The 25,400-nt window shown below is 45.9% G+C and overlaps 1 protein-coding gene across 5 annotated transcripts in view; it reads left to right on the forward strand.

Annotated features, from left to right (window-relative positions):
- The window catches only part of APBA1 (amyloid beta precursor protein binding family A member 1), a 215,195-nt gene that overhangs the window by 146,552 nt on the left and 43,243 nt on the right, over positions 1-25,400 (forward strand). For all 5 annotated transcript variants that reach the window (XR_011497275.1, XM_070495556.1, XM_070495554.1 and 2 more), the window contains one exon: positions 3,607-4,863. Coding sequence is in view for 4 of the 5 variants with exons in the window: in XM_070495556.1 (XP_070351657.1) it covers positions 3,676-4,863 (1,188 nt within the window). In the remaining variant the exon portion in view is untranslated. The remainder of the gene's footprint in view (positions 1-3,606; positions 4,864-25,400) is intronic.

Here is a 25,400-nt window from a genome sequence, read left to right on the forward strand (position 1 = left end):
AAAATTAGTCAAGGAAACAATTGTGTAGGCGAGATGGACTATGACAAGGCAGTGAGGACGATGCAACAGTTTTTCAGACAATGGACTCAGTCATCAGTTTGGGGAAGGAGGTGAGGGAAAGAGACAAGTCAGTCATGATTCCTGGATTTGAGGCTTGGGCAACTGGGCGGCTGGTGGTGTCGTTCACCCATCCAGGAAATACAGGGGGCAGGGGGCCAGGTTTGGGAGGGTTGGGGAGGGAGGGTGAGGAAGCATGGTTTGTTCAGCTGTGGCAGGATGAGTTGGGGCGCTGTGAGAAGCCCAGGTGGAGCTGCCCAGCAAGAAAACCCCACATCTCCCTGGATCACAATATGAGCTAATGTGCTTAGCGCTGTACTTATTGGTACTTAATACATGTGAGCACTGAATATTTAGTGCTTATCATCTTTGCTTTCTAAGCAAATACTGTGAGAAACATCTTTGACCACATCTGAGTTTTTCCTTCTAGATTTCTATAAGTAGAGTCACTGGGGCAAAGGTATGTTACCTTTTGAAGATTTTAATTCATCTTGACAAATTGCTTTTCAAAAAGGTTGTACCAATGTATATTCCCACAATAAGCTGGGATTCTTTAAAAACAGCTTCAATGTATTTTTTATAAATACCACCCCAAAGTTCCCTGGGTATGGGGAACAGTCCTCTCATGTGCTACCAATGGACCTGACCAATGTCAGCTCTGTCCTTAGAAGCTGCTAGTTGCCTTTGTTCTAGGGAAAGCCCTCCAATCAATGTCTGGTATTAATTAGCGTGTTGCCAATACCACAACCCAAACTATATTCTTGGAAGCATGGCAGAGAGTGAAATATAGACACCCCACATAAACACTCCCCTGAGGCTTGGGGCTGGGGGTATGAGGAGAATGCACTTACTGAACAGGAAGCTCGGCTGTACCTAACTACATGATTTTAACAGTATTTTCCCCCAAAGAATGGGGTTTCTTGTAACCTTCTTTACCATGATTTAGTGTATGCACGTACATGGAAATCCCATTTCCTTTGAATCAGTCAGTGCTCTATGGGAAGGCCCCATTTGCTCATCAAATACAATTCTAACCCAGAACGAACTAAACTTTGTTTTTAATACATGTATCAATAAATTTTCATCGAGAAAATCTATTTTCACTGAAGACAGTGTTTTGGTCAGTTCTGCAGCTGTTTATGGTAATTGTTGGCCATTCAGTGCCTTGGATGGTTGTTATCGTATTTCTCACACTGTTTGCACACAGCCGACATACCGCAGTACGGTAACAATACCTGGAGAAGTGTTTAGTATGCTTAGTATCCCTCTCTGTGAACACTTGCTGTATGTTCATCAGACTTAGATTTGTACATTAATGTGGTTTTTAATTCTCTGTTGTCTTTTCCAGAGAGTCCTTATAAAGGAAACATGGGTAGGCTGTTCTTGTCCATGTGTTGTATTGAATTGAATCTTTGTTTTGTATTTTCCATGATCCACTGGAGGCCCCTTAACCAGGGGGCCCTCAGCACCAATCCTTGCCTCTTCTGTTCAGAGCATTAACCATCCATCCAAGTCTGAATAGAGACTCATACTTACTTTTGGAGAACTTTCTTATACCTCATCCACAGTCACTGTTCTAAGAGGTTGACAAAAGGAGGCCACAATTTTTCAAAGGAAATTGGGTCTAAAGTGGGACTCTTTGGAAGGAGGGAAGCAATAAGGATCCATCATCATTCCTCCAGTGTATGTCAGTCAGGGGTGTCTCTATCGAAGAATGGGGGAAAGATGATCCTTTGCTTGAATGTGAACTTGGTAGCTCCAAAATGGCCTCCTTGACTACTGGGATTGTCATAGTGCTTGAAGGAAATTGCTGTGGTTGTGGTGGGGAGCTGAGTAGAATATAATGCATCCCCATATTAGAGAGTCAATCAGATGGCGCTGGTCCTCCAGGAGCTTTCTGCTTTTACATTAAACAGTGTACTGCCCATCCCTTTTGTTCATTTGTAACATGGGCTCCCGAAAAGAACACTCTGAGAAAAGTCTGCACACATTGTTGACCCCATTTACCACAGGTGTCTTGAGATCATAGGGACCCTGCTTGTTTTTGTTGTTCTTTACATCCTTTGTATTTATTTCCATACACTAGACGCAGATTATGCTATAAAGCTATTTTGTGATAAGAATTGAGAGAGGTAAAACCAAATCTCTCTCTCTAGCTACAAATTCCTCTGGAAATAGGTAAAGAGACCTACCCATATTTTTAAGAAATTAACCATACTATGCAGTTCCGGCTATAATGGTAATTTACAGAATGACAGAATTTTAGATCCAGGGTGTACATGGGAAGTGGGCTAGTCAGTGTTTCTTTAAGTGTAATTTGTCAGAACTCTGGCCTCTAGGACAAACGTGTTTCCTAGAGGGGCCACCCAGTGGCATAGTGGTTAAGTTCCCGGGCTCCAGTTCGCAAGCACCCGGGCCAAATCCCCGATGCAGTCCTACACACCACTCATCAAGCCATGCTGTGGCCACCTCCCACATACAAAAGAGAGGAGGACGGGCACAGATGTTAGCTCAGGGCCAATCTTCCTCAACAACAACAACAAAAAAAGCATTTCCTAGAAACAAGTTTGGGAAACCCTGCATGCTGTATCTCCCTTCCTTTGAATACTCACAATTAAAAGTCAAGTCTAGGGGCTGGCCCCTCGGCCGAGTGGTTGGGTTCCTGTGCTCTGCTTTGGCAGCCTGGGGTTTCGCTGGTTTGGATCCTGCCCTCAGACATGGCACCGCTTGTCAAGCCATGCTGAGGCGGCATCCCACATGCCACAACTGGAAGGACCCACAACTAAAAATACACAACTATGTACCGGGGGGTTTTGGGGAGAAAAAGGAAAAAATAAAATCTTTAAAAAAAAAGTCAACTCTAAGTCAATATTGCCCAAACTTATTTACCATGGAGTCTTTTTTCCCTGTGGAAGAGCTGTTAACATCCTGCTGTAGGAAATGAGTCCAGTCTCCTAGCGGAGGTCCAGAAAATTAAGCCACTTGTCTGAGGTAACAGAGCCAGTAACGACAGGAGGTGAAGCCATTCATGGTTGACAGCCTCGCTCAGATCGGCTGCGTATTTGTATTGACAGCAATGGCTTCAAAACATTTCAAGATTATTTTTTCTCCTTGAAATTTATTTAAAGACTCGTTTCTAAAGTATCTAGGATCCTAGTTTAATTTGAGAGATTTATCCCTCAGCAGATGGAAAATGTGTCAATTGGCCTATTCAATTCAGTAGTACTCTTTATTCATAAGCATCAGAGATGGAAGCTGAATAGTAAGCATGATGGAGAACAACGTGCTCCTGAGGGTCTCAGTCTGAGGGGTGGGAAGGAAGAGTGCCGGGAAGCAATGAAACAAGCAGATATGTAATTACAAATTACGATACATGCTACAAAGAAAATGAACTATGTGCTGTCAGACTGAGCTTAAATTTGCAATCAGCTTTTAATTGACCCAGATTCAGAAGGGATCAATAGCGGCTGTTTTTACGGTTATCTTGGTACTCAGCTCATGACTACAGTCTGAACCACCTAACAGCTCCTCCCCTTCTTGCTTTTCCAGCCGGGTGGAGCAAAATGAGAGCGCACTGAGCCGACCCAGCCTCTCTCCCAGCCGTCCCCGACGCCCACCATGAACCACTTGGAGGGGGCCGCGGAGGTGGAGGTGACCGACGAGGCGGCAGGCGGAGAGGTGAACGAGTCGGTGGAGGCCGACCTGGAGCGCCCCGAGGTGGAGGAGGAGCAGCTGCAGCAGCACTATGCGGGCCGCCCCGCACGCGGGCGCGCCGTCGAGGACCTCGGCGCCCAGCCGGGCCAGCCGGAGGAGGAGGAGCGCGGGGAGTGCCTGGCGCGCTCGGCCAGCACGGAGAGCGGCTTCCACAACCACACGGACACGGCCGAGGGCGACGTGATCGCCGCGGCCCGCGACGGCTACGAGGCGGAGCGCGCGCAGGACCCCGAGGACGAGAGCGCCTACGCCGTGCAGTACCGGCCCGAGGCCGAGGAGTACACGGAGCAGGCGGAGGCCGAGCACGCCGAGGCCACACATCGCCGCGCGCTGCCCAACCACCTGCACTTCCACTCTCTGGAACACGAGGAGGCCATGAACGCCGCCTACTCAGGCTACGTGTATACGCACCGGCTCTTTCACCGCGGCGAGGACGAGCCCTACGCCGAGCCCTACGCCGACTACGGGGGCCTCCAGGAGCACGTGTACGAGGAGATCAGGGACGCTCCCGAGCTGGATGCGCGCGACGGGCTGCGGCTGTACGAGCAGGAGCGCGACGAGGCCGCCGCGTACCGCCAGGAGGCCCTGGGCGCGCGGCTGCACCACTATGATGAGCGCTCCGACGGCGAGTCCGACAGTCCCGAGAAGGAAGCCGAGTTCGCACCCTACCCGCGCATGGACAGCTACGAGCAGGAGGAGGACATCGACCAGATCGTGGCCGAGGTCAAGCAGAGCATGAGCTCGCAGAGCCTTGACAAGGCGGCCGAGGACATGCCCGAGGCCGAGCAGGACCTGGAGCGCGCCCCCACCCCGGGCGGGGGCCGCCCCGACAGCCCCGGGCTGCAGGCGCTGGCAGGGCAGCAGCGGGCTGCAGGCACCATGGGCGGCGAGGCGGTGCAGCGGTACAGCAAGGAGAAGAGGGATGCCATTTCCCTGGCCATCAAGGACATCAAGGAGGCCATCGAGGAGGTGAAAACCAGGACCATCCGTTCGCCTTACACCCCCGACGAGCCCAAAGAGCCCATCTGGGTCATGCGCCAGGACATTAGCCCCACCAGGGATTGTGATGACCAGAGGCCGGTGGATGGAGATGTAAGTATGAGCGGGTTCGGGCTTGCTCAGCTCCACGCACGGCCAGGAGCGCAGACAGGTGCTGTGTGGCCTTGTTTGTCATTGGGAAATGACTATGAGATAAATGATCTCTGGGGACGCTAAAAACATGTCCACCGTAAGCCTCAGAAACAGCTTACGCTTAAGCGCCTGTGAGTAAAATGCAGGTGGGAGGGAGTTGAAGTGTTGAACGAGCTTATCAGACCCTTAGAGGGACTGCTGTCAGTCTGTGGTCAAACTGTTCCCGGAGCGCCTGTTCAGAAATTAATTTCTAGGCGCACCAACCCCCGCCCCTAGTTTCTCCTTTAGAAGGTCTGGGGCGGGGCCTGAGAATTTGTGTTTCCAACGTCAAATACAAAACAGGTACGGATTGAGTAAGGAGAGACTTTATTGGAAAGGACTATTGCCATGGAGGAACCGCGGCCTGGAAGATCTGCGGAGGTCTCCGGATTTGGGCAAAAAGGGGGTTTCTTTTCTAGGGAGGAGTAAACAAGGCTAGAAAGAACAAGACGTGAGGAAGTGGGTTGAAAGAGTGGCTTGAATAATGCAGTCAAGCAGAGGAGAGACTGTTTTAACCTGAGACCAGCCTGTTCTCCGAGCGGCTGTTGAGGAGGGGTTGTCGGCTGGCCAAAGTTCAGGGACCTGGAGGAACGAGAGAAGCTTAACCAAAGGCTGCTTAACAAGCGTTTTGTTCTGATTAATCAGTTCAGCCAGTCATTTGTGAGGCAAAGAATGGGAATTCGAAGGGTCTGTGTCTAGCCTTGGGGACTGGGGGTGGGGGGGCGGTCCTGTCTAAGTCGCCTGGGGAAGTGGGTTCTTTGCAGTAGGCAGTTTCCCCAAACACAAAAGGTGGGGAGGTTTCCTTAACCTTCGCTGTTTTCCAGGCTCACAGGGCTCAGGGGAAGTTCAGCATTGCCACTAACAAGTTCCCAGGTGCTGCTGGTGCTGCTGGTCCCAGGACCACAGTGAGAACCGCTGCCTTAAAGCAGGCCCGTAAAGGTTTGGGACAGGCATGTGGCCTCTTTGGAGGAAATCCTGAGCCCTGTCCTTCCAGGGGTTTCTCCAGTTTTTTTACTCACCCAGTGCTTCGTGGTTGGTTTCAGTAAGTGTTTAATTTTCACTTCTGTTCGTACCAGAGCGTCCTTCTCACTTTACAAAAGACAAATTTGCGTTTTAAACTGAATTGTGCTTCCTCCTGAAGAGCTGCGGAAAGCTATTGCCGCCCCTGTCGACATTTTCCATTTTTGAAATACCCAAGAAATTTGATAACATGGCAAGCGTGGGTGTCACAATCTATTCAAAATAAATCAAGAAGACTAACCTTTGCCCCTGCTACCTGGCTCTAAATAGTGTCTTCCTACACTGACGCTCACTTTTCCATTCTCTTGAATAATTTTTAAGCAATTTCATTTAAAATGGGAGCTTGCAGTAGAAAAAAGGTCAAGAGGTTAAATTCGATTTCATTTAATTCTGTATTTTATGATTGCACCAGGCTATTTCTCAGTATATCTTTGGGAGTGAGAAACCATTAATGGAAGCTGTTTGTTCATTTTACTTATACGTAAAGGGCTATGCAGGGCAGCGAAGTGTCATTCACCTCCTCTTTTAGTAACAGTCAACTTTGCTGTTAGCTGATTAAGTCGCTGGCACCCTTAAGGAAAGGTTGGACACTGGTCGAGAAAGGATCTGCGTGCTCCCCAGCAAGGGGGCAGCAATGGGTCAGTGATGCTCTGTAATCTCTCCTCTGTTTTCCAGGCTTCACATTCAAACGGTTAAAAACAGGTGCGCTCACATCGAGAATTCTCTATGACCTCCAGCTCCCTCCAGATTTCCTCCTGGACAGAGGGATTGCACCAAGCATTTGCAAAGGTTTTCAAAAGTAGGGAGCTGGCAAGAGGCCAAGTTCTACATCCTTTTAGAAACTTGGAAAGCCATCAGAGAAGAAGCTGCAGGAGCATTTGGTCCAGATGCTGGCCTCTTCCTTCAGCTTTCTCATGGGCACCAGCTCCTTGAAATGTCCGGCTTAACCATGTCGTCCCTGAAGCATGACAGTGAACCCAAAGCACAGCCTTCACTAGGGCTGGGGGCTGGGTTTTCTTCATTTGAACTAGGAGAACAACTTAATCCTCTTGCTTGATGTTTCATTCAAAGAGTAGAATTAATTATAGAATATTGAATGATGCTTTAGAAACCTGTACTGTCAGAAATTCAGCTTAATGCTAAGAAATTGGTGAGCAGGGCTTACGGGATTATGAATAGTTAATACAAAGCAAAACCGAAACCTGTGCTTTAAAATATTCCCTCCAGTCATTTTTAAGCCATTTGAATTGGTGGGTTGTATTTCATCTGTCATGCCATATTTATAGGAAAGACTTTCATTTGCTACCTCTTTGATGGTATTATAGGGGAAGAAATAGAAGCATATACATTCTGCTGATTTCCACCTCAACATCAAAAAATATTTACCGAATGCTCATTTCATGTATGCTGTTGTAGAAAATGGAAAAGTACCACAATGTGTTAAAAGCAATGTGATCTGAAGTCTGTCTGGGAGGTACTTGTTAAAAATACAAATTACTGCCTTTCCTTTCCAAATCAGAAGACCTAAGGTGGGGCCCAGTGATCTGGGTTTTTTGCTTTGGTAGGTTTTTTTCTGGGAGGGGGCTGTTGCCTTGTTTTGTTTCATAAATTCTCTGTGTGATTCTTAAGTGTGTAAAAGATCATGTGGGCAGTTTCCCCACGTAAGATCTGTGGATTTGAGACTTAACTACATCTTTTATTAGCACAGATACGGTTTTAACCAAAGGGGCTGTCCTACTGTGATGATGGTCGGCAGCCCTGGAGGAGTGGCCCTGGAATTCTTATTACAAAAGCAGTGCCTTCTCAAAATGGCACGCTCTGAAAGTACAGTGAAACAAATCGAAGGAGGTAAACAAACACCTGTATTACCACTTGCCAGCCGTAATGGCTGATAGCTAAATCTGCTTCTAACACTACCTTTAAATCCCTCAAAGCGTTAGCCTTTTTCTCTTCACTTGGAGCAAATTGGCATTTGTTAGCTGGTGAGCTGTGCAGCACCTGAAGATAGGATTGCTCATTAGCAAGAACTTAGCGAACACGTCCTAGATGCTCAGCACTGAGTGAAAGTAATTGTTTTCTGAAAATTTGAAAAAAATGCAGTGCATTGCTTCTAGTAAAGAGTTTCTCTTTTCCAGGTATATTTGAAAACTATCTCCCAACCCACTTCTTGAAAAATATCATTAATGAGTGACCAGTTCTGAAAGGTTCCACAGCCCACTGATGTCTCTGTAGGCAACAGAATCATTCTGAGTGGGGAGCAGTCATGGGAGAATCAGAGAAGGGTGGTGGCAGGGACTCAGCATAAATGGAGGGTTTTGGCTACTTGGAGTGGTGTGTTGTGCAGCTTGAAATGGTGTTTATCTCTGCTCCCTCCTAAAGCTACACTAAAATGACAGTAAAATAATAAAAATATGGAAAACCACAAGCACCAAGAGACAGAGGAAACAGCAGCAGATGAAAACAACAAAATTTTGCAACACCAAGGTGATGACTGGCTGTGGGAGATGTTAGTGCTCCCCAGTATTTCCCATTGTCCTCTTCTTTCAAGCACAGGGAGGACTGCTCTGCACTTCCTCATCCCCTGGAAGTTAGGTGTAGCCAGTGAAATGGGAGCAGTGAAGCTTGTTGCTACTTCTAGGCAGGAGCAGCTCAAAGCATGCTTCCTCCTCTGAAGCCTATGTTAGGGCCGTGTCACAAGATGGCAGAGCCTCTGTCAGCATGGGTCCCAAGTGCCTGTGATGAGCAGGGCTACCAACCCTGTGGACGTGTACTGTGGGTGAGAGATGAATCATCCTTTGTTGTTTTAAGCCGTGGGGATTTGGGGGTAGTTTGTTACCACAAGATAGCCTGTTCGATTCTGACTAATAATACTCTGATGAGCTTTCTGTTTTCTCTCCTCTGCCAAGTTGTCTGTGAGGCTTTGTGCTGTGGACCCCAAGAAAGGCTCAGGAATTTGAGATACCAGATACCAGGAGTATGGGAGTGTGGTTAAAAAAAAAACACCATTATTTGAAAGTCTGTTACAGGAGACATTAAATTCCAGGTCCCTTCTCCAGCCCATGCAGCCAGGCTTAGAACCCACCCACCCCCAGCCCCCAGGCCCCTCTGAGGAAACAGCCCCAAGAGAAAATACCTACAGATACTGATGTTGGGGGATTTCCCAGCGTAACACCTGGGTGCTCACCTAATCACCCCACAGTGAAGGTGACTGCCACCCACGGATCTTCCCAGAGGCCTTTTGGTGACCCACTCTTAAATATGATTGTATAGCTGAGGATCACCAGACATTTGAAGAAGGTCTCTAATATGAAAGACAAAGGCACACAAATAGAAAAAGAAACTTGGAGAAATAAAGGCAAGGCTCAGAGCAGGAGAAAAACTATAAAACACTTACACTCAATATCCTCAGAAAGGGAGATGATAAGGAAGCCATTAAATTAGAATAGGATGCCATTTAAAAGGAGAACATTCTTAGAAAAAAAACTCAAACGAAGAAATATGACAACAGAAATTTAAAATTCAAATAAACTTCAATAGGAAGGTTTGAGGACAAAGTAGAGATTCTTCAAGAAAGTATAAGAGTTAAGACAAAAGGGTTAAAGTAGTAAAAATATAGATAAAATGGGGGGAGAAATTATGAAAGACTGTTTCCTAGAACCAAAGGACATGAGAATTTCCTGATGAAAAGATTCCACTGGGTACCTAGAACAATGAAATAAACAAGACCCCACAGAAGTTTCAGAGCAGAAGGGAGAAACAGAAGACCCTGCAGGGTCTCAGAGAGGTAAAAACAGGTTGCCGGTGCTCAGGGATCACAATGGTGTTGCGCTTCTCTGAAGCAACACGAGATTGGGAGGCCTACGCTCAGTCTGATTTCCAAATAAGTGTGAAGGTGAAATAAAGATGTTTCAGATATGCAGGGTCCCAGAAAAGCTACCTTGCATGCAACCTTTCTCAGGGACCTGCTAGAGGATTGCTCCCCAAAATGGTGTAAATCAAGAAAGAAGATGCGAGGTCTGAGGAACAGGGGGTCCAGCAGGGGAAAGAGACAAAGGGACTCCCCAGGGTGACGGGGGAGGAGAGCCCAGATGACAGCTGTGTAGAAGGCCAGGGGAGCAACCAGTGCAGCGTGGATGGGAGCTTTGAGGGCTCCAGGTAGGAGGCTTCCAGAAAGGGTGGAAAGGACAGATTTCCTAACATGTTTTTACTGAGAGGAATATTGGATTGTTTTAGGAGAGTTTTGCATAAATTATTGATCAGTCCACAGAAAACTAAGCAAATGGGAAAACAATGCAGTTATTTACCTCACTAAAAACAATGGTTATACAGGCAAGAAATGCAATCATCATATGCATGCGTCTCCGCATGTGCACAGTCTGCAGAATACAAACGTGAATGTTGATTAACCAAAAATTGTAACATTGAGAGGATGAGGAAGGTGCAGTCTCAAAAGATAAATCCTAGTCTTTTATGGTAGAAGCCAGGAATTAATATCTAAAATTGAAAAATCAAGGTGAGGGCATGTAAAATATGCTTTTTATGAATATGGAAATACCAGAAGAAATGCTCACGACTTGGGAATGGGACCATGGGGAGGGGAGGAGTAGGCAAGAGGACTTCAGTTTTTCCACAAGCCGTATTGTTTGACTTTTAAAACTATAGTGTATTTTTTAGCCTTAAGTTAAAAAATATAAAAGAGTTGGACTCATTATTCAGAGATCACTCACTGTACAAAGAGATTATCTCATTATTAGTTTCCTTGAAAAAATAGAGAAGGCAAACACTTCTGTATATTATGTGCACAATTTATAGAAAATGATTGCTTTATTAACTATGTTATACGGTGATAAGTGTTCTAGGCTTTTCATTTTAATTACATGCTGTTTGTGTATGTATTAAGCATGCACACTTCCATCTGGCTTAAGGTCACACATCAGAGGAAAGAAGTGAAAAGTAGGTCAAGACGGGGGCTATACTCCTCAAGGTGAACAACCCTAATTGGTAAGTGGATTTGCACCTTGACAATGAAAAACCTGAAGCGTTCAGGAGCTGTGGGCTTGATAATGGGCTTAGAGTTTGGAAACCACTGAACATATGTGGGAAGGAGAGCAGCAAGGATGCTAATAACTGCCGTGGGAAGGATGCTCGCTGAGGTCGAATGTGGATGCACTGATTGCTGCTCAGGCTTTATACTTATTTAGGTTAATGGCTTTTGCTTTAAAAATGAAATGTTTTCAAGAGGCCTTCCTTTACCAGAGTACATTTAATGGCCCATTCTGCAACTTAGGATCAGCAGTAGATTGTCGTGCCCCTGCCCATGGGAAGTAATGCCCTAAGTAACAGAATTTAGTTGTCGATAACAAAAAATGAGCCATTGTTCTATGAATTTTGAGGACCTGATATGACTGGGGTAATTTTCTTAAAGATGTGATGATCTTCCTGTTACAACTTCAAAATGAAAAGGCTTGACCTTGAAATCCCTTTTGGAGAGCAAATCATTTCAATCATGAAAAAAACAAAAGGAGGTAGGAGAATGTCTGTTTTTACCCTGTCCTCCTGGATTTGAAGCATTCTCTCTGGTGTTTTCTTTTTTTTTTTTTAACTCACTTTAGAGTTTCACCTGTCAGTTCAGCTCCAGGCAGGCCCCATTTGCAGGCCAGGGCAGGTGTCTCCCCACGGACATCAGACCATTGCCATTGGAATCACCCAAGCAAACTTGTCTGATGATCTGCCCAGCAGGAGGCAAGGTCTCCAATTACTTTTTGCTCCTTGGAATGAAAGTAAGTGTTGGGAAAGATTGATTTTGTTAACCCCCAGGCTCCAATTTTTTCTCTTCACCTGACCCCTCTCCCAAGAGGAATCTTTCTCAACTTTTTTAAATGGGTCGTGTCACTAGCCGGCATAAATGTGAAACTGCCCAGAAGTGATGGGACAAGCAGCGGGGAAGGAAATGGATGATTTAGCCAGAGGGAATTTTATCACCTTCCAGAGAGAAATGCAGCACACAGGGCCACGGTTTGGGTGTCTGATGTGCTCACTTAATAAGTTGGGGCTCAAAAAACTTCCCAGGAGTCTTAAGAAAAATGGTGTCAGCTCCTCCAACTGTACACTCTCGATATTTTCTGATAAGTGGGCTGGGACTGCATAAGGGAGGAGGGGAAGGTGCAGGGAGAGAAACAGATATATCATAGAGAATTGAATTCCATATATAATGCAGTTAAATCCCGGGCCCATGTAGTCCTGGGGAATTATGAAATGTAATTTATCTATAAATGGGATCATCTCCAAAATGAGAAATACTCCCATTACATGTGTAATTGGTGACATGTTTTTAATACAAAATGTAGTTTCTCAATCCTTTTGCTTTGAAACACAACTTTCACTGGCCACTTTCTTGAGAGCAGCCGTAGAGAGGATGTTGTTTTATTTCAACAAAGGCCAGCTCACTTTCCTGAAGAATTCCACTGCCAGTTTTTCTCTCCTGCTGTATCACATATTGAAACAACAGACACTCGACTGCCTGCTTGGCATGCCTAGTTGAGCTCTTTCATTGGTCAGACCCTGCCAGTGGACACCAGAAACTAACCAACTAAGGCTGGTAATGGATTCAAGGAGATTTGGAGCTCAGCTAGGCATTTTGGCCTCAGTTTCCCAGACAGAAGAGCTACATATAGCTGGATTATGTGACTCAGAGGCCTCAGCCTGCTGGTCACCATCTTTGACACATTTCACAGAGCTTTTGAGGGCAAATCAGCCTGGACATCTAATTTCCCTTGTCTTGGGCAAAAGCAAAGAGGTTCTCCCAGGAAGTAATTTCCTAGGAAATTCCAGGCACGACTAGGCAGACCCCACTGAACTAAGACCAAAGGGCTTCTTCGACATGTAAAGACCCACCCCCACCCTCCATGGCCTGGGCTAACCTTACTCATTGACCTTGAACTTAGCAGTTCCAAATCTACTTCTGTTTGTCCAGACATGCCTCCATGCCACACTTCTTACCCTCTGGCTCTCACCTCCATGCAGATCACATTCCCATTCAATACAGTCAGGGGCCCACTCTTTAAACAGATTCCAGGATTCCAAAAGTCCTGATTAGATTCTCTGGAGGTCAGGTCTTGGCATCAATATTTCTGAGGCCCTGTCAAAATTGTTAATCACTGTCTTAAACTGCAGACTACCATTTAACACTTAATTCTTTACTGTCTTATTTTCTACTTGTCCCACATGCACTAGCCTGTTGCCTCTATTATTCACTGCCAGACTATTGCAGGCATAGTGTCTTCTCCGCTCATATCTCAGAGCAAGTCACACAAAGTTGATGCTCCTTAAGTCTTCATTACATGTAAATCTTCGCCCCACAGTTGACCTGCTGCAGTTACCTTGAGTTGGTCATCTGCCTTCTTCCTCGGCTTCAGAGTCCTCATCAGTAAAATGATTTATCAGATTTATTTCCCAGGGTGACTTAGAGAAAATGGTTTTGCAGACGTAGAGTCCTCTATGGAAATTTGAAATAAGAATCACAAGTTTGGGGTACTTAGTTGCCTTAGTAGGTCAAAGCTCACTTAAATTGAGGATTGTCATTGGCAAACTGTGAATCAGAGGGAGTTAGCTTCTGCACCTGCTCCAGGCTGGTGTTTCCATTTGCTTTCCCCCAGCACTCAGATCCCTCCCAGGCCCTCATGGTGCCTTCCATCCTGGGCAGGCATTCTGAATGACCTGGGGTCTCCGTGTCCACCTTATGCAGCACCCTATCATCAGCCTTCTTTGCCAGGACTGGTCTGATTAAGTCAGACTAAACTGCTGATCTGTGGTAATGGCAACATGCACCAGCCCCTTCAGGTCACACTTGCCTTTTATTGGCATCCCCAGTTCCAGAGACCAACTAGACAAAGTATTTTGAGGCCGAAGCCATTTCAGCACTAACACTTCTTAGTCAGAAACCAGCCACTCTCCTGCTGAGAAGAAGGTCCCAGGAAGTGAGGGCTTGATGTTAACACCTGCCCTGATCGTGTGCACTTTTGTGCCCACCTTTTTTTTTTTTAATTTTGAGAAAGATGTTGTAACAAGGATGGAGAAACATCCTGGCTTCATCTGGGCCTTGATTTTCTTGACGTCACCTCCTCCCTGTCCTCTCTCCCTTTCCCCCTGCCTTGAATTCAGCATCAGCCTACATGGATTTTTTTTTTTTGACTGTTGCTAAGAAACTATTGATCAAGGTCAAGTGCACATGCTAATTCATTAAGACTTGTTAGCTGCATCTTTTCCTGTTGACTTTGCGGTTGTGTTGTCAAGCTTACAAGGGCAAGTGAGAAGAACCGTTTTGCTGCCGAAGGACTGCGTTTTCGTGAAGGATTCCTGTTAAGGTATTTTGGACTGAGAGGTTTCCTCTTGCTGATCCACACCTCCACAGGGAGTTCTGGTCAGCCATAGTTTTTTGAGGACCTAGATAGCAAGAGATGGAGTTGAAATGGGATCCAAAATCAAGTAGACAGACTTTAGGATGAATATATGTTTTGTGGGGGCCTGATTTCCCCAATCAATTCCTGGCTGGAATAGATGTATTCTTGGTGGGTGGAGGAGCAGGGAAGATTGCCCTAGAATAGTTAGCTCCATTCTATCTCCATTTGTGGCCTGAAAAGGACTAGACTCCAGTCATGCTTACTCAGAGTGTTCTCCTGGCCTGCTATGAAGGAGTATATGTCCAAGTGTTGGCTCTAAGACCATCTTGTTTATGGATCAGACTGTCTAGAAAAAGAGGGTGGGCACACCCTCTAGGTCAACATCCCGGAAGCTTATCCAGAAGCATAACCTTAGAAGCAAAAGATCTGCTGCCAGGACGGAATAAATGAGCCCAGTGTGTTTCACCAAGCCCACTTCAGAAACAGATAGGAAACCTCTCCTTAGACAAGTGAATGATATCAAAGGAATAAACATGTTCTCAACCATCTGCCATGCAAAGTACTATAAAGTGATTACGTTGAATTCTTATACAGTCATTTGCCACTGAACATTTCAGTCAATGACGGACCACATATAGGACGGGGTCCCGTAAGATTAGTACCATATAGCCTAGGTTTGTAGTAGGCTGGACCATGTAGGTTTGTGTGAGCACACTGTATGATGTTCACACAACAATGAAGTCACCTAAAGACGCGTTTCTCAGAATGTATCCCCGTCGTTAAATGCCGCATGACTGTAGTTGTTCCCCTGCTAACACTTTGGTGTTTAATGGAGCACCAGCTACATATAGGACCTTGTCTGTGAATAAGAGAGGGCCTGGCCACAAAGCTACACTAATCTTCATTTTGTCAGTGAACCAGAATGAGTTGCAACTACTATCCCTAGTCACAAATTGAAGAATCTCTCTCAATTTATCATCTACTCATTCAACAAATATTTTCAGGTTCCTCCTACAAATCAGGCAGTGTGCCAGACCCCAGGGGTACAGCAGAAACTGAGATACAGGCCCTGGCGAAAATAGACACAGGCCCTACCTGTGCAGAGCGTGTCATGTACTGTGGGCCAGTCCTTTGTTGAGCCCTCAGCCAGACCTCCAAGCCTTCTCTGCTCTTGAGGCTTTTGTATGGAGGCTTATTTAGTGTCTTAGCTGTCTAGTGCTACGTAACAAATTGCCCCAGAAATTAGTGTCATAAAACAAGCCACATTGATTATCTCACAGTTTCTGTGGTCAGGAATCTGGCATAACTTAGCTGGTCCTCTGCTTTAGGGTCTCTCAGAGACTGCAATCAGGGTGTCAGTGGCCTGTAGTCATCTTAAGGATCTATGGGGAAAGACCCCCAAGCTCATGTGCTTGTTGGCGGGATTTAGCTCCTCACACGCTGTTGGACTGAAGGCGTCAGTTCCCAACTGACTAATGGCCAGAGGCATCCTTGAGTCTTTCCCATATGCGCAGTCTCCTACATGGCAGCTTGCTTAATGAAGTGTGCAAGACAAGAAGGCCGCAGGGTCCGATAGCAAGATGGAAGTCACAGCCTTTTGTAACCCAGTCACACGGTGACATTCCATGACCTTTGCTGCATTTTATTGCTTAGAGTAAGTCATTAGCCCACACTGTCTCCCCAGGGAGAGGATTGCACAAGGGTCTGAATACCAGGAGGTGGGGATCCCAGGAGCCATCTGAGAAGTCTGCCCACCACATTTGGTATCTGTTACTACCTCATGCCAGCAAAGAGCTGTTGGGCTTAAAACCTGAGGACGCAGCAGCTCTTGGCCTTGTCCACCCCTAGCTGACCTTGCCAGCCGTTACCAACTCCTAGGCTTATTTGTTTTGTTGTCTAACTGAAAATAGGCAGATCTACAGATCCTGAAGTGACTGACAGAGAATGAAGCCAAAGTGGTGAAGAAGGGAATGGGTGTGTGAGGCAGACAGGAATGTCAGAGAAAGCTGAGACTCAGGAGGGCCTGTGGAAAAGGGGAAGAAGAGGGTTTGTCCTGAAGCAACGATCATGTCCACGTGGGTTCTTCATAAGTGAAAGGATTCTAACTGTTCTCAAGGGACTGCTGGTGTCAAAAGAATTTTTTGTCAAGTATAATAAGTTAAGGAAGAACTTTTCAACCAGTATGCTGATGAGCCCCCTGGACTTTGGGGATGAGGGTCACGTGGGCCGCCGGGCATGCTGCCTTCATCCCTGGCAGCCTCCAGATCCCCTCCGGTTGACCCATCGTATTGTACGAACGTTATCATTTCTCTATGTGCCGTGATGCAAAAAGGGTTGAGAGGCACAGAGTTGAAAGATCTCATTGGTGCTGAGAGAACCATGCAGGAAACCAGACCTTGAGGCTGCCTATCATCTTGGTGCCTTGACTTCTCCCCCGGGGGTGGAGTGTGGATCCTATTCTTTATGTCTCCATCTCAACCACCTTCTTGCTGTGGGTGAAGTTTTCTGTCGCAGGTGTTATCCATTATTGATGAGGCATGGAGAAGGCAGCGGTGAATAATTAAGCAGGTTTCAAGTGCACATTGAACAGTAAAGGAGGGAAAGAATGAAAATAAGAGAGCCAGGGAAAGAATTCTGAATTCTGTTGCGCCAACAGGACACTATGTGTAGAGGCTTTCTATAACTTTCCAGAAGGCCTAGTGGTTTTCTTTGTAGTCTGGTGATTTTAAGTCTTACGTGTGATGGTGGTTCTCTGGTTAATAACTGAAAAAATTACAAGCTTCCCACAGCAGCAATGAAGATTCTGATGGTTTCAGCCTGTCCTGAGTGGTTCATGAATCCAAACCAAAGCAATTTTTAAGAGTGATAGTGGGGAAAATGGCTTCACCCATGAACTGGGGAGAGGTAAGTGGTAGGGAGTGTGCAATCTGGACACTTGTGAATCAACAGCCGGAGATTTTCTATCTTTTAAATAGTTAATGGAAAGAAGAAAGTGTTTTGAGAGATGCCCAGTGCTATAAATTAGGAAGGAATACCTCCTGCACTGCTCACCATTTTGAGAAGGGCTTTCTTGAAAGGGGACATCAGCCTGACCCGGATTATAGTAGGTGCAATCTGTCTGCCAGCAAGAGTGGTCAGAAACACAAGAACAAGCAAGGAGGGAGCGAGAAGTGCCCAAGGACGCCGTCTCTCTGACCCTGTTCCCCACCCTGGCCTGCAGAGTTGTCCACGGCACAGGAAACCGTTGACCAGCATGGGTGGCTTTTTCCAGCTGTGGATCATTCAGGGCCTTTGCTTCTCTTTTCTGCCTTTTGACCCTATCACAGCTTGTTAACTAAACAGGTGGATTCAGAGACCAGTGAGCATGTCTGATAAAGGGTTTGGTGAGAAAGAAGGCTGAAGCCGTCTATCAGGATGAGTCTCTTGGATGTTCTATGCCTTTCAGCTTTCATGCATCCATGTCCTTCCCCATTGCCATGGCTTGTTAAGAGGTACATTGACCCTGGGAGGTCTGTCTGTCTCCTGCCTCTGTTTCCATGAGCCCCCTCCAGTTCAGTTCCACTTGTATTTGTCTTGACCTTCCTCTCGTCTGCTGAGGACCAGTGGACATGGTCCAGCTCTTGAACCCAATTTGGATTTACCTGTTCCTTTGGGTCAAACCATTCTGGCCTTGGGGGCAGCTTTCTTTTCTGTGTCTGTATACTTGGCTTGCCATCTCCCCCTTATTCAGATTGCAGTGCATGAATGTTAAAGTGAACAGGAAGAGGTGGGGAGGGTCCACTTCCAGCATCCTGTGCCCCCAGAGGTCCAGGTCCTGGCTGGCCACAATGTTCTCTAAACTCTCAACATGTGCCCAGGTGCATTTTGACGCAGGTCCGGAGAGAGCATCTTTTTCCCAGCTCCCGCCCCTTCTTTCCACATGAGCTGGATGCTTTTTTCACAGGTTCTATAAACGTAGCAAAGTTTACAGCGTGTGAAAGTTTCTGGTAGCACCTCAGAACCAAGTTTATTTTCCCCAGAAATAGTAGGCATCACTGCCAGAAGGGGCAAGCCAGCCCCTCTCAGAAAACATCAGGTGATGATGCTCAACCAGTGACGCACGACTACACGGTCCATTCGGGCACCGAGGGGTTAACGTGGGTGGGTTGGACCCCCTGGGAGGTGGTCACATCTCCTGTTACAAGTTGCATTATTGACTTGGGTACCTAACACCACTGGAAACGATCCGCCAGACAGGCACTGAGGTCAGGAGTTAGCCTCAGCTCACGAGTGGATGCACTGGAGCTGGCCCTCCTGCCCAAGGAGCACTCAGAAGGATGGAGAATTTTTGGATGTACCAATTTGAGTGTCATGAAGACGAGGTAGGTGGATCATCGGGCTTCAACGTGATGTTTGCGGCTTTGCTTTTGGTTCTCTTCTTCTGGTCCTGTCCGATTGTAAGCTCCTTGGTTTCTCTCAATAGAGTCAGTGAACAGAGCAGGAATAGATGAGGGGAGTGGGCATTGCTGGGATGGGAGGAAATGTGATCAGGTTTGCCTGTTGCTTGGAAGTCCAGGGTGACCTGCAGAGAGGAAAGGCTGCTCAATCACTTAGAAAGATGTCGTGCCCTTTGCTTTCTCTCCATCCGCATTGTATTCTTATTCTCTGTGTTCTAATAAATGAGTTACTTTGGATGCTGTAGCCTCCAGCTCTGAGCTCTGTGTTGTGTCTCTTGCTTCCATGATGCTCATTAATGAAAATGAATGGAGGTTAGCGCCTTGAACATTAGGAACTGCTTTGCTGGTAAATGAGGTAATGGGCATAATGTACTCTATACGGTGCCTGGCACATGGTGAGCCCTCCGTAAATGGTGGCTATTATTGTTCTTAGCAGGTAATGTGTTATTACAGCAAATAGTATGCTCTTAGCTGCATGTCTTCATACAAACTAAAAGTGACTTCGGTTTTTCCTCTCACTGAACTCGGGTCCGGTGGCCTGGGAATGAAAGTGCCAGAAGACCATCAAGGAATGTATGGGCCTCGATGGGGAAATGAATAACAGGCTCTCTCGTGTGTCCATCACAAGTTGTAATGCGTTTCAAATAAGTACAGTGAGGCTTTCAGTGGGGAGAAGAGCCTCTGTTTATAGATCAGCTTTATCAGATGGTAAATTATCTCACCTTACAATGATGACTCTGGTTAATAGTTAACTGGCCAGTTTTTTATGCCTTTGAGAACAAGATTTCAGAAACTTAGAGCCCTTTTGATGGTGATAAGATGAAGGATTTGTGTGGCACCCTGGCTATGAAAGCATCCTCTCTTTGAGGAGATTGCTGCCATGCAAGGCACTCTCTGAGGTACGAGGTGGTCCAGGTCTTCACATGACAGCCTTAATATGGGCTTAACAGCCTTGGGTCTGGGAATGGGGGCACTTTCCCTGTGGGAAAAGAGAGAATGGAAATGGTTAGAATATTTTAACTGACAGTTATCTCAAATATTCTGTTGGTATTAATTGAATCCATTATAAATGTGTATATAAAACACTTCATTAGGCCCAGGCTATTATCATTTTAATGACATAATTATGCCCCTACAGTGCCTGTGCTGACTTTCCTACTTCACCACATTAAGGAAATACATATGTTTGTTGATAGTATGGTTTGAATTGAGAGAGAATAATTATGGATTTCTTAACGTTTCAGTTTTCAGAAACACAAACGTATCTTGCAGCAAGGAAACACTAATCCTATATTTGGGTGTTTTTTTTGAATAATTCTGACATGGAATAGGTTAATTTAAAACAACGTAGACCAATGAGGAAAACAATGTACAATTATTTAAGAAAAGTGATAAAGCTGGATAAACTGATACACATGGTGAAAAAGCTATTTTGTTTGTTTGGTTTGGTTTGGTTGTTTGGGGGAAGATTAGCCCTGAGCTAACTACTGCCAATCCTCCTCTTTTTGCTGAGGAAGACTGGCCCTGAGCTAACATCCATGCCCATCTTCCTCTACTTTATACGTGGGACGCCTACCACAGCATGGCTTGCCAAGCAGTGCCATGTCCACACCCGGGATCCGAACCAGCGAACCCCGGGCCACCAAGATGTGGAACGTGCACACTGAACCGCTGCGCCACTGGGCTGACCCCTGAAAAAGCTATTTGAGGACACTAGAACTAGAGAATCCCCACACAGTACCCAAAACAGAAGTTTACCAAAAAAACTAGAGCGTGTGCCGTGGCCTGCCCTAGGTAACCACACCTTTGAAATCCATGTAGAAGGGAGAATGGAACCAGAATGTTCAGACTGGAAAGGAATTGGATGACCACATGCTTGCTTACAGTCGACATGAAATCCCACCTCGGGGAACACTTGTTCTTCCTGTGTCCACGGTACTATGCTAATCATATGAAGATACATGATTTGCAAGCAGTGTCTGCTAAAGAAGGGAGCCAGACCAAGTGAAGAGACCCATGACTACACATGGGTACAAATATCCATGTGAACACATAAGTGCAACACTACTGGTGTCAGAACCTACTCTCTCTATAAACCTATTTTGTGTTTCCTTTTTATTTTCTTGAGGAAGATTAGCCCTGAGCTAACATCTGCGCCAATCCTCCTCTTTTTGTTGAGGAAGACTGGCTCTGAGCTAACATCTTTGCCCACCCATATGTGGGATGCCTGCAGCAGCATGGCTTGACAAGTATGTCTGCACCCAGAATCCGAACTGGCAAACCGTGGGCCCCCAAAGCAGAACATGCAAACTTAACGGCTGCTCCACTGGGCTGCCCCCATTGGAGTAAAATATTTGTCACTGAGTTTCCTTGGAGGAAAGGGACCTTTCCTTGGAGGTACTGGGACTCGTCAAGGTTGGCTAGAGCCAGCTGCGGTCTTTCACCAGGTGTCCTAAATAGTGGAGTATCTTGCTGTGTCATGGTCATGCATGAGCTGTGTTATAAATTAACACTAGAGCAAATATGCATATCATTCTCTTTTGTAAATCAATCACCATAATAGCATCGCTCTTAACACTCATATTCCAAAATGCTGTCTTGAATGGGAGACATTGGAAGTGCCAGAAATTGCACACAGCCAGCCTTAGTCAGTAATAAGCTGTTCTTACCAATATACCAGTAAGAGTCTTGGGGCTTATAAATTAATTTGGAGTCTTTGTGGTATGATTTTATAGAACCTTCTGTGTGCTTTTTAATTTTGTCCATGAATAAAATTTTAATAAGGAAGGAAACAAAAAGATGAGATGAAGAAAACATCTCCATGGGTTATGTGTTGTCCTTGTGAACACTCTCCCAGAGAAATGAAATAATTTTTGTAACTGTCGGAATCTTCAAAGACTTGTCAAATATTGGTTGAGTGCTTTGTGCTTGCCCAGGCACTGAGCTGAGCCCCTGTGAGCGTCATCACCAATTAATCCTCATGTCAGCCCTGGGAGGTGGGTACTGTTTTCCCCAATTCTCAGGTGGATCAGTAACCTAATCAGGGTCAGAGCCGTGAGTGATAGAGCCAGAATTCAGCTTCTGGTCAGCCAGTCTCTGGGGCTTGAGTACTTAGCCACTTCCCTATCCAGAATTTTACTTGTTCTGCCACAATATAAAATTAAAACATCGAAGTTCTCTGCAAAGGAGAGATGTAACTCATGTTCCCTATAATCACACTATGCTTTTGAAAATGGACCCTAATACTAGAAAGCCGGATCATGGTGGCTTCAAAGACCAGACCCAGGGTCTTAGGAATTGATTGACTTTTTACTTCCGCTAACCAATAGACTTTGTTCCAGGGTCTTCTGAATCCCCGGCACTGTAGCAGAAAAGTCTCCTTTGTCTCCTCCAGGGAATCCTTCCCTGACCCGGCCACAGCAGGCGCTCTCTCCTCCCTCCTGCTCTCAGGCTCTCTGTTCATGCCTGATATGGCAGCTGTCATGTCTCATTCTAAGCATATCGGGCAGGAGTGTTCTAGAGAATCCCTGCAGAAGTGTACCTTCAGACGGCTATGATTTCACTCATAAGTGGAAGACGAAAACAACAAATACACACACAGACACAGAAATTGGATTGGTGGTTACCAGAGGGGGAGGGGGGAGGGAGGAGGGCGACAGGGGTGATAGGGCAGACGTGTGCGGTGATGGATGGGAATTAGTGTTTGAGTGGTGAAGACGATGTAGTCCACACAGAAATCGAAATATGATGTTCTCCTGAAATTTATATAATGTTATAAACCAGAGTTACCTCAATTGAAAAAAAAACGTGAAAAAAATTAAGTCATTTAAAACAAGGACCCAAATTTCAAAGGATGGAGAAGAGGGGATTTGATTAGAACTTTACCTTGAAAAACAATTCTAAAAAATTATAAACATAAGCCTAGTTTATCTTTTGACTAATAACATGTGGGTTATGATTCCAACTGTATGTGAATTCTTAGAACAGAGAAGAGGCGTTGATTTGGGGAGTTGTAATTTTTTTTTTTTTTTAAGTCATTGAATCACCCAATAGAATAGCTACCTTCAGTTCACAGATGACTTTCGCAGCATGCTCAGAAAGGGTCCTTTCAATCATCAAGAGGACCATTTTGGCAAAAGTATTCGAGGACTGACTCAGTTTTCCCACGGGCCTCTCTTAATTATTTGATATGCCAATCATGCTCTTGCCAAGCACCTCTAACATCATCATCCTTTCCACTTTTTTCCTCTTAATGGTTAATTGATTTTACTCCACTAACTCTTCCATTATCCATAGCTGGTTTGAGCAGTTCTCCAACTTTATAGAATTTTCCTTTTTATTTATTTTTTTGCAATATTTGCACTCCTACTCTGCAGTGCATTTGCTGTTTTGGTTTTTGTTCTGGTTTTGCCTTGTAATTGCCAGGTGGTCCCAGCAGTCAACAGAGACCAGCTGACAAAGGCGTGGACCAGATAGATGCTAGTGTTTGGGGAGGACTGTTCAGGTGGACATTGTGAGTAGTCAGCTCCTTAGTGACTGTCGTGTTATTGTAGCTTTTGCTTTCCTGCGGGGACTCAGACAGGACCACTGCTTGCAGAGGATGCTCTGTGCTTGTTGTAGGTCTGTCTCTTCTGCTAGAACAGAAGCTCCTTGGGCACAGGCGGGGATCTGGGCTTCCTCAGACACTGTCAGCACTTCCATGTTAAATAAATGAGTGAATGGCCCAAGCAGAACTCACTTTTTTGTGTCTTTTGACTAGAATTTCTCCAAAAGTCTTTCAGGATCTCTGTACACCTCTCCAAATCACGGCTTTGCTCTCGGGCCTGCCTCAGCCCTTAGGCCTTTCCGAAAAGAACACTGTCCATTTGGAAAGATCCGGCGGGCCCTTTAGCTCAAGCTTTGGGGTGATCTCATTATCATCCCGTCCACTTTGCCAGATTGTAATCTTCCCTTCGTGCAGCTGTCCAAGGGTGAAAGAGGATTACGGAAAGGGAAGAGGGAAAGCGATGATGCGATCCCTCAGTCCTTTAGTCCTTCTGGTTCAGCTCAGGAGATAGCTAAGTGCCTAGATTGTGCTGCTTCAGTGGGACAGCAGGCCAGTGACTCACAACACACCCTCTGGCAGAGAGTAGGACCAACTGCTTATCATCAAGGGGTGCCAGTGACTCGTCCCTGCCCTGCCCTTCAGCTCATCTCTCCCTTCCCTGCAGAGCTGTGCTATTCCACCTCCCTGCCTCTGTTTCCGGTACCTTCCCCCGCTTGCATCCTGTCCTGCTCCATGAATACTGTACAGTTTTCAGGATTCAGCTGAAAAATCACCTTCCCCAGGAAGCACTGCTGCTCCATACCCCTCCCCTCCTGCAGAGTTGATCCCTTCCAACCTTGTGTCCTTACATATAGATTAATATCCTAGCCACCTGGCATGGCCCTGACCTCACATGCTGCCTCCTCCCAATGCTCTGGGAAGGGGTGGAGGACAGGACCCCAACATGGCTTTCCTCTCTGTTTCTTGGCCCAGTATTAGGATCACAGGTAGGCACTGCAATGTCTGTTGAAGGAATACATGAATAATAATTATTCATGTGCTGCTTTTCTCCCCTACAAGCATGTCCTGGAATTTCTGTGAGCTGCTGTCTGTCTCACCCCTACCACCAGCAGTACGATGTGTGCCCCAGGAGATGTTCAGTCGGAATTCAAATGAATGATTGCTTTTCCCTTTGGATGCTTTCGCATCCTTAGGCCACCTCTGGCCTAAGAACAGGACTTTCCATCTCACGGGACTATCCATATCGTCATCTTCACCTGGCGGCAAAGAACCTAAGTCTTAAGGCTGAAAGCTCTGCTCTGGGGGACTCCAGAGATGTGACGGTAAAATTTAGATCAGAGTTTAGAGAATCTGCTAGAACACAATCTGCAGAGGACAAGTTGTTGAGCTCAAGGAGTCCTCCTGTAATTACCCAGAACAGGGAGTCGTCGCATCATCTTTGATCACTACTTCCTTCTAGACTTCCAGCTGCGGCTCTTAGCTTTGTGAATTCCCAAGTGCATGTTTGCTTCCCATCCTTGGTCTCATTTGCTTAAAATGGAACATCCATCCAGTAACCCAGAAGGCATGAGACTCTGAAGAAAGAAATATGTAATAATTTTTATTGTTTGTATCATATTTCATTGGTTAAATTTTGCCTCCAGTACATTTTTTGAAAGTAAAAAATACTGTCCAATTTCTGCTTTTCTCTCCACTTTTGAGAGTATAACAAGGTAGAAGCTGGAGGTGAGGGGCAAAGACTTGTAAGCAGACGTCTGAGATGAGTTAACACTACACCTCTGTTGAGGCTCCATGGAGCCGTGTCTGCTCTGACACCATTTGTCCATCTTGACTTTGTCAGCAACAGCGTGTGAGCAGTAGGCTGCCACCAGTGGGGTCCTTTCTCGTTCGGGGAGTTTTCTGCTTCAGAAGAGCTTTGTTGGAGCTGAAGTCAGAGTCTTCACAGGCAAAGACCCTTTCTCTAATTCAAAATGCAGATTTAACGTTCTACCCATAACAGTGTAGGATTGCTCTATCCGAAAAGGGTTTATCATTACCACTAAAGAATACTGAGAGAGT

The sequence above is a fragment of the Equus asinus genome, chromosome 23 (assembly GCF_041296235.1).
Source record: "Equus asinus isolate D_3611 breed Donkey chromosome 23, EquAss-T2T_v2, whole genome shotgun sequence".
Taxonomy (NCBI): Eukaryota; Metazoa; Chordata; class Mammalia; order Perissodactyla; family Equidae; genus Equus; species Equus asinus.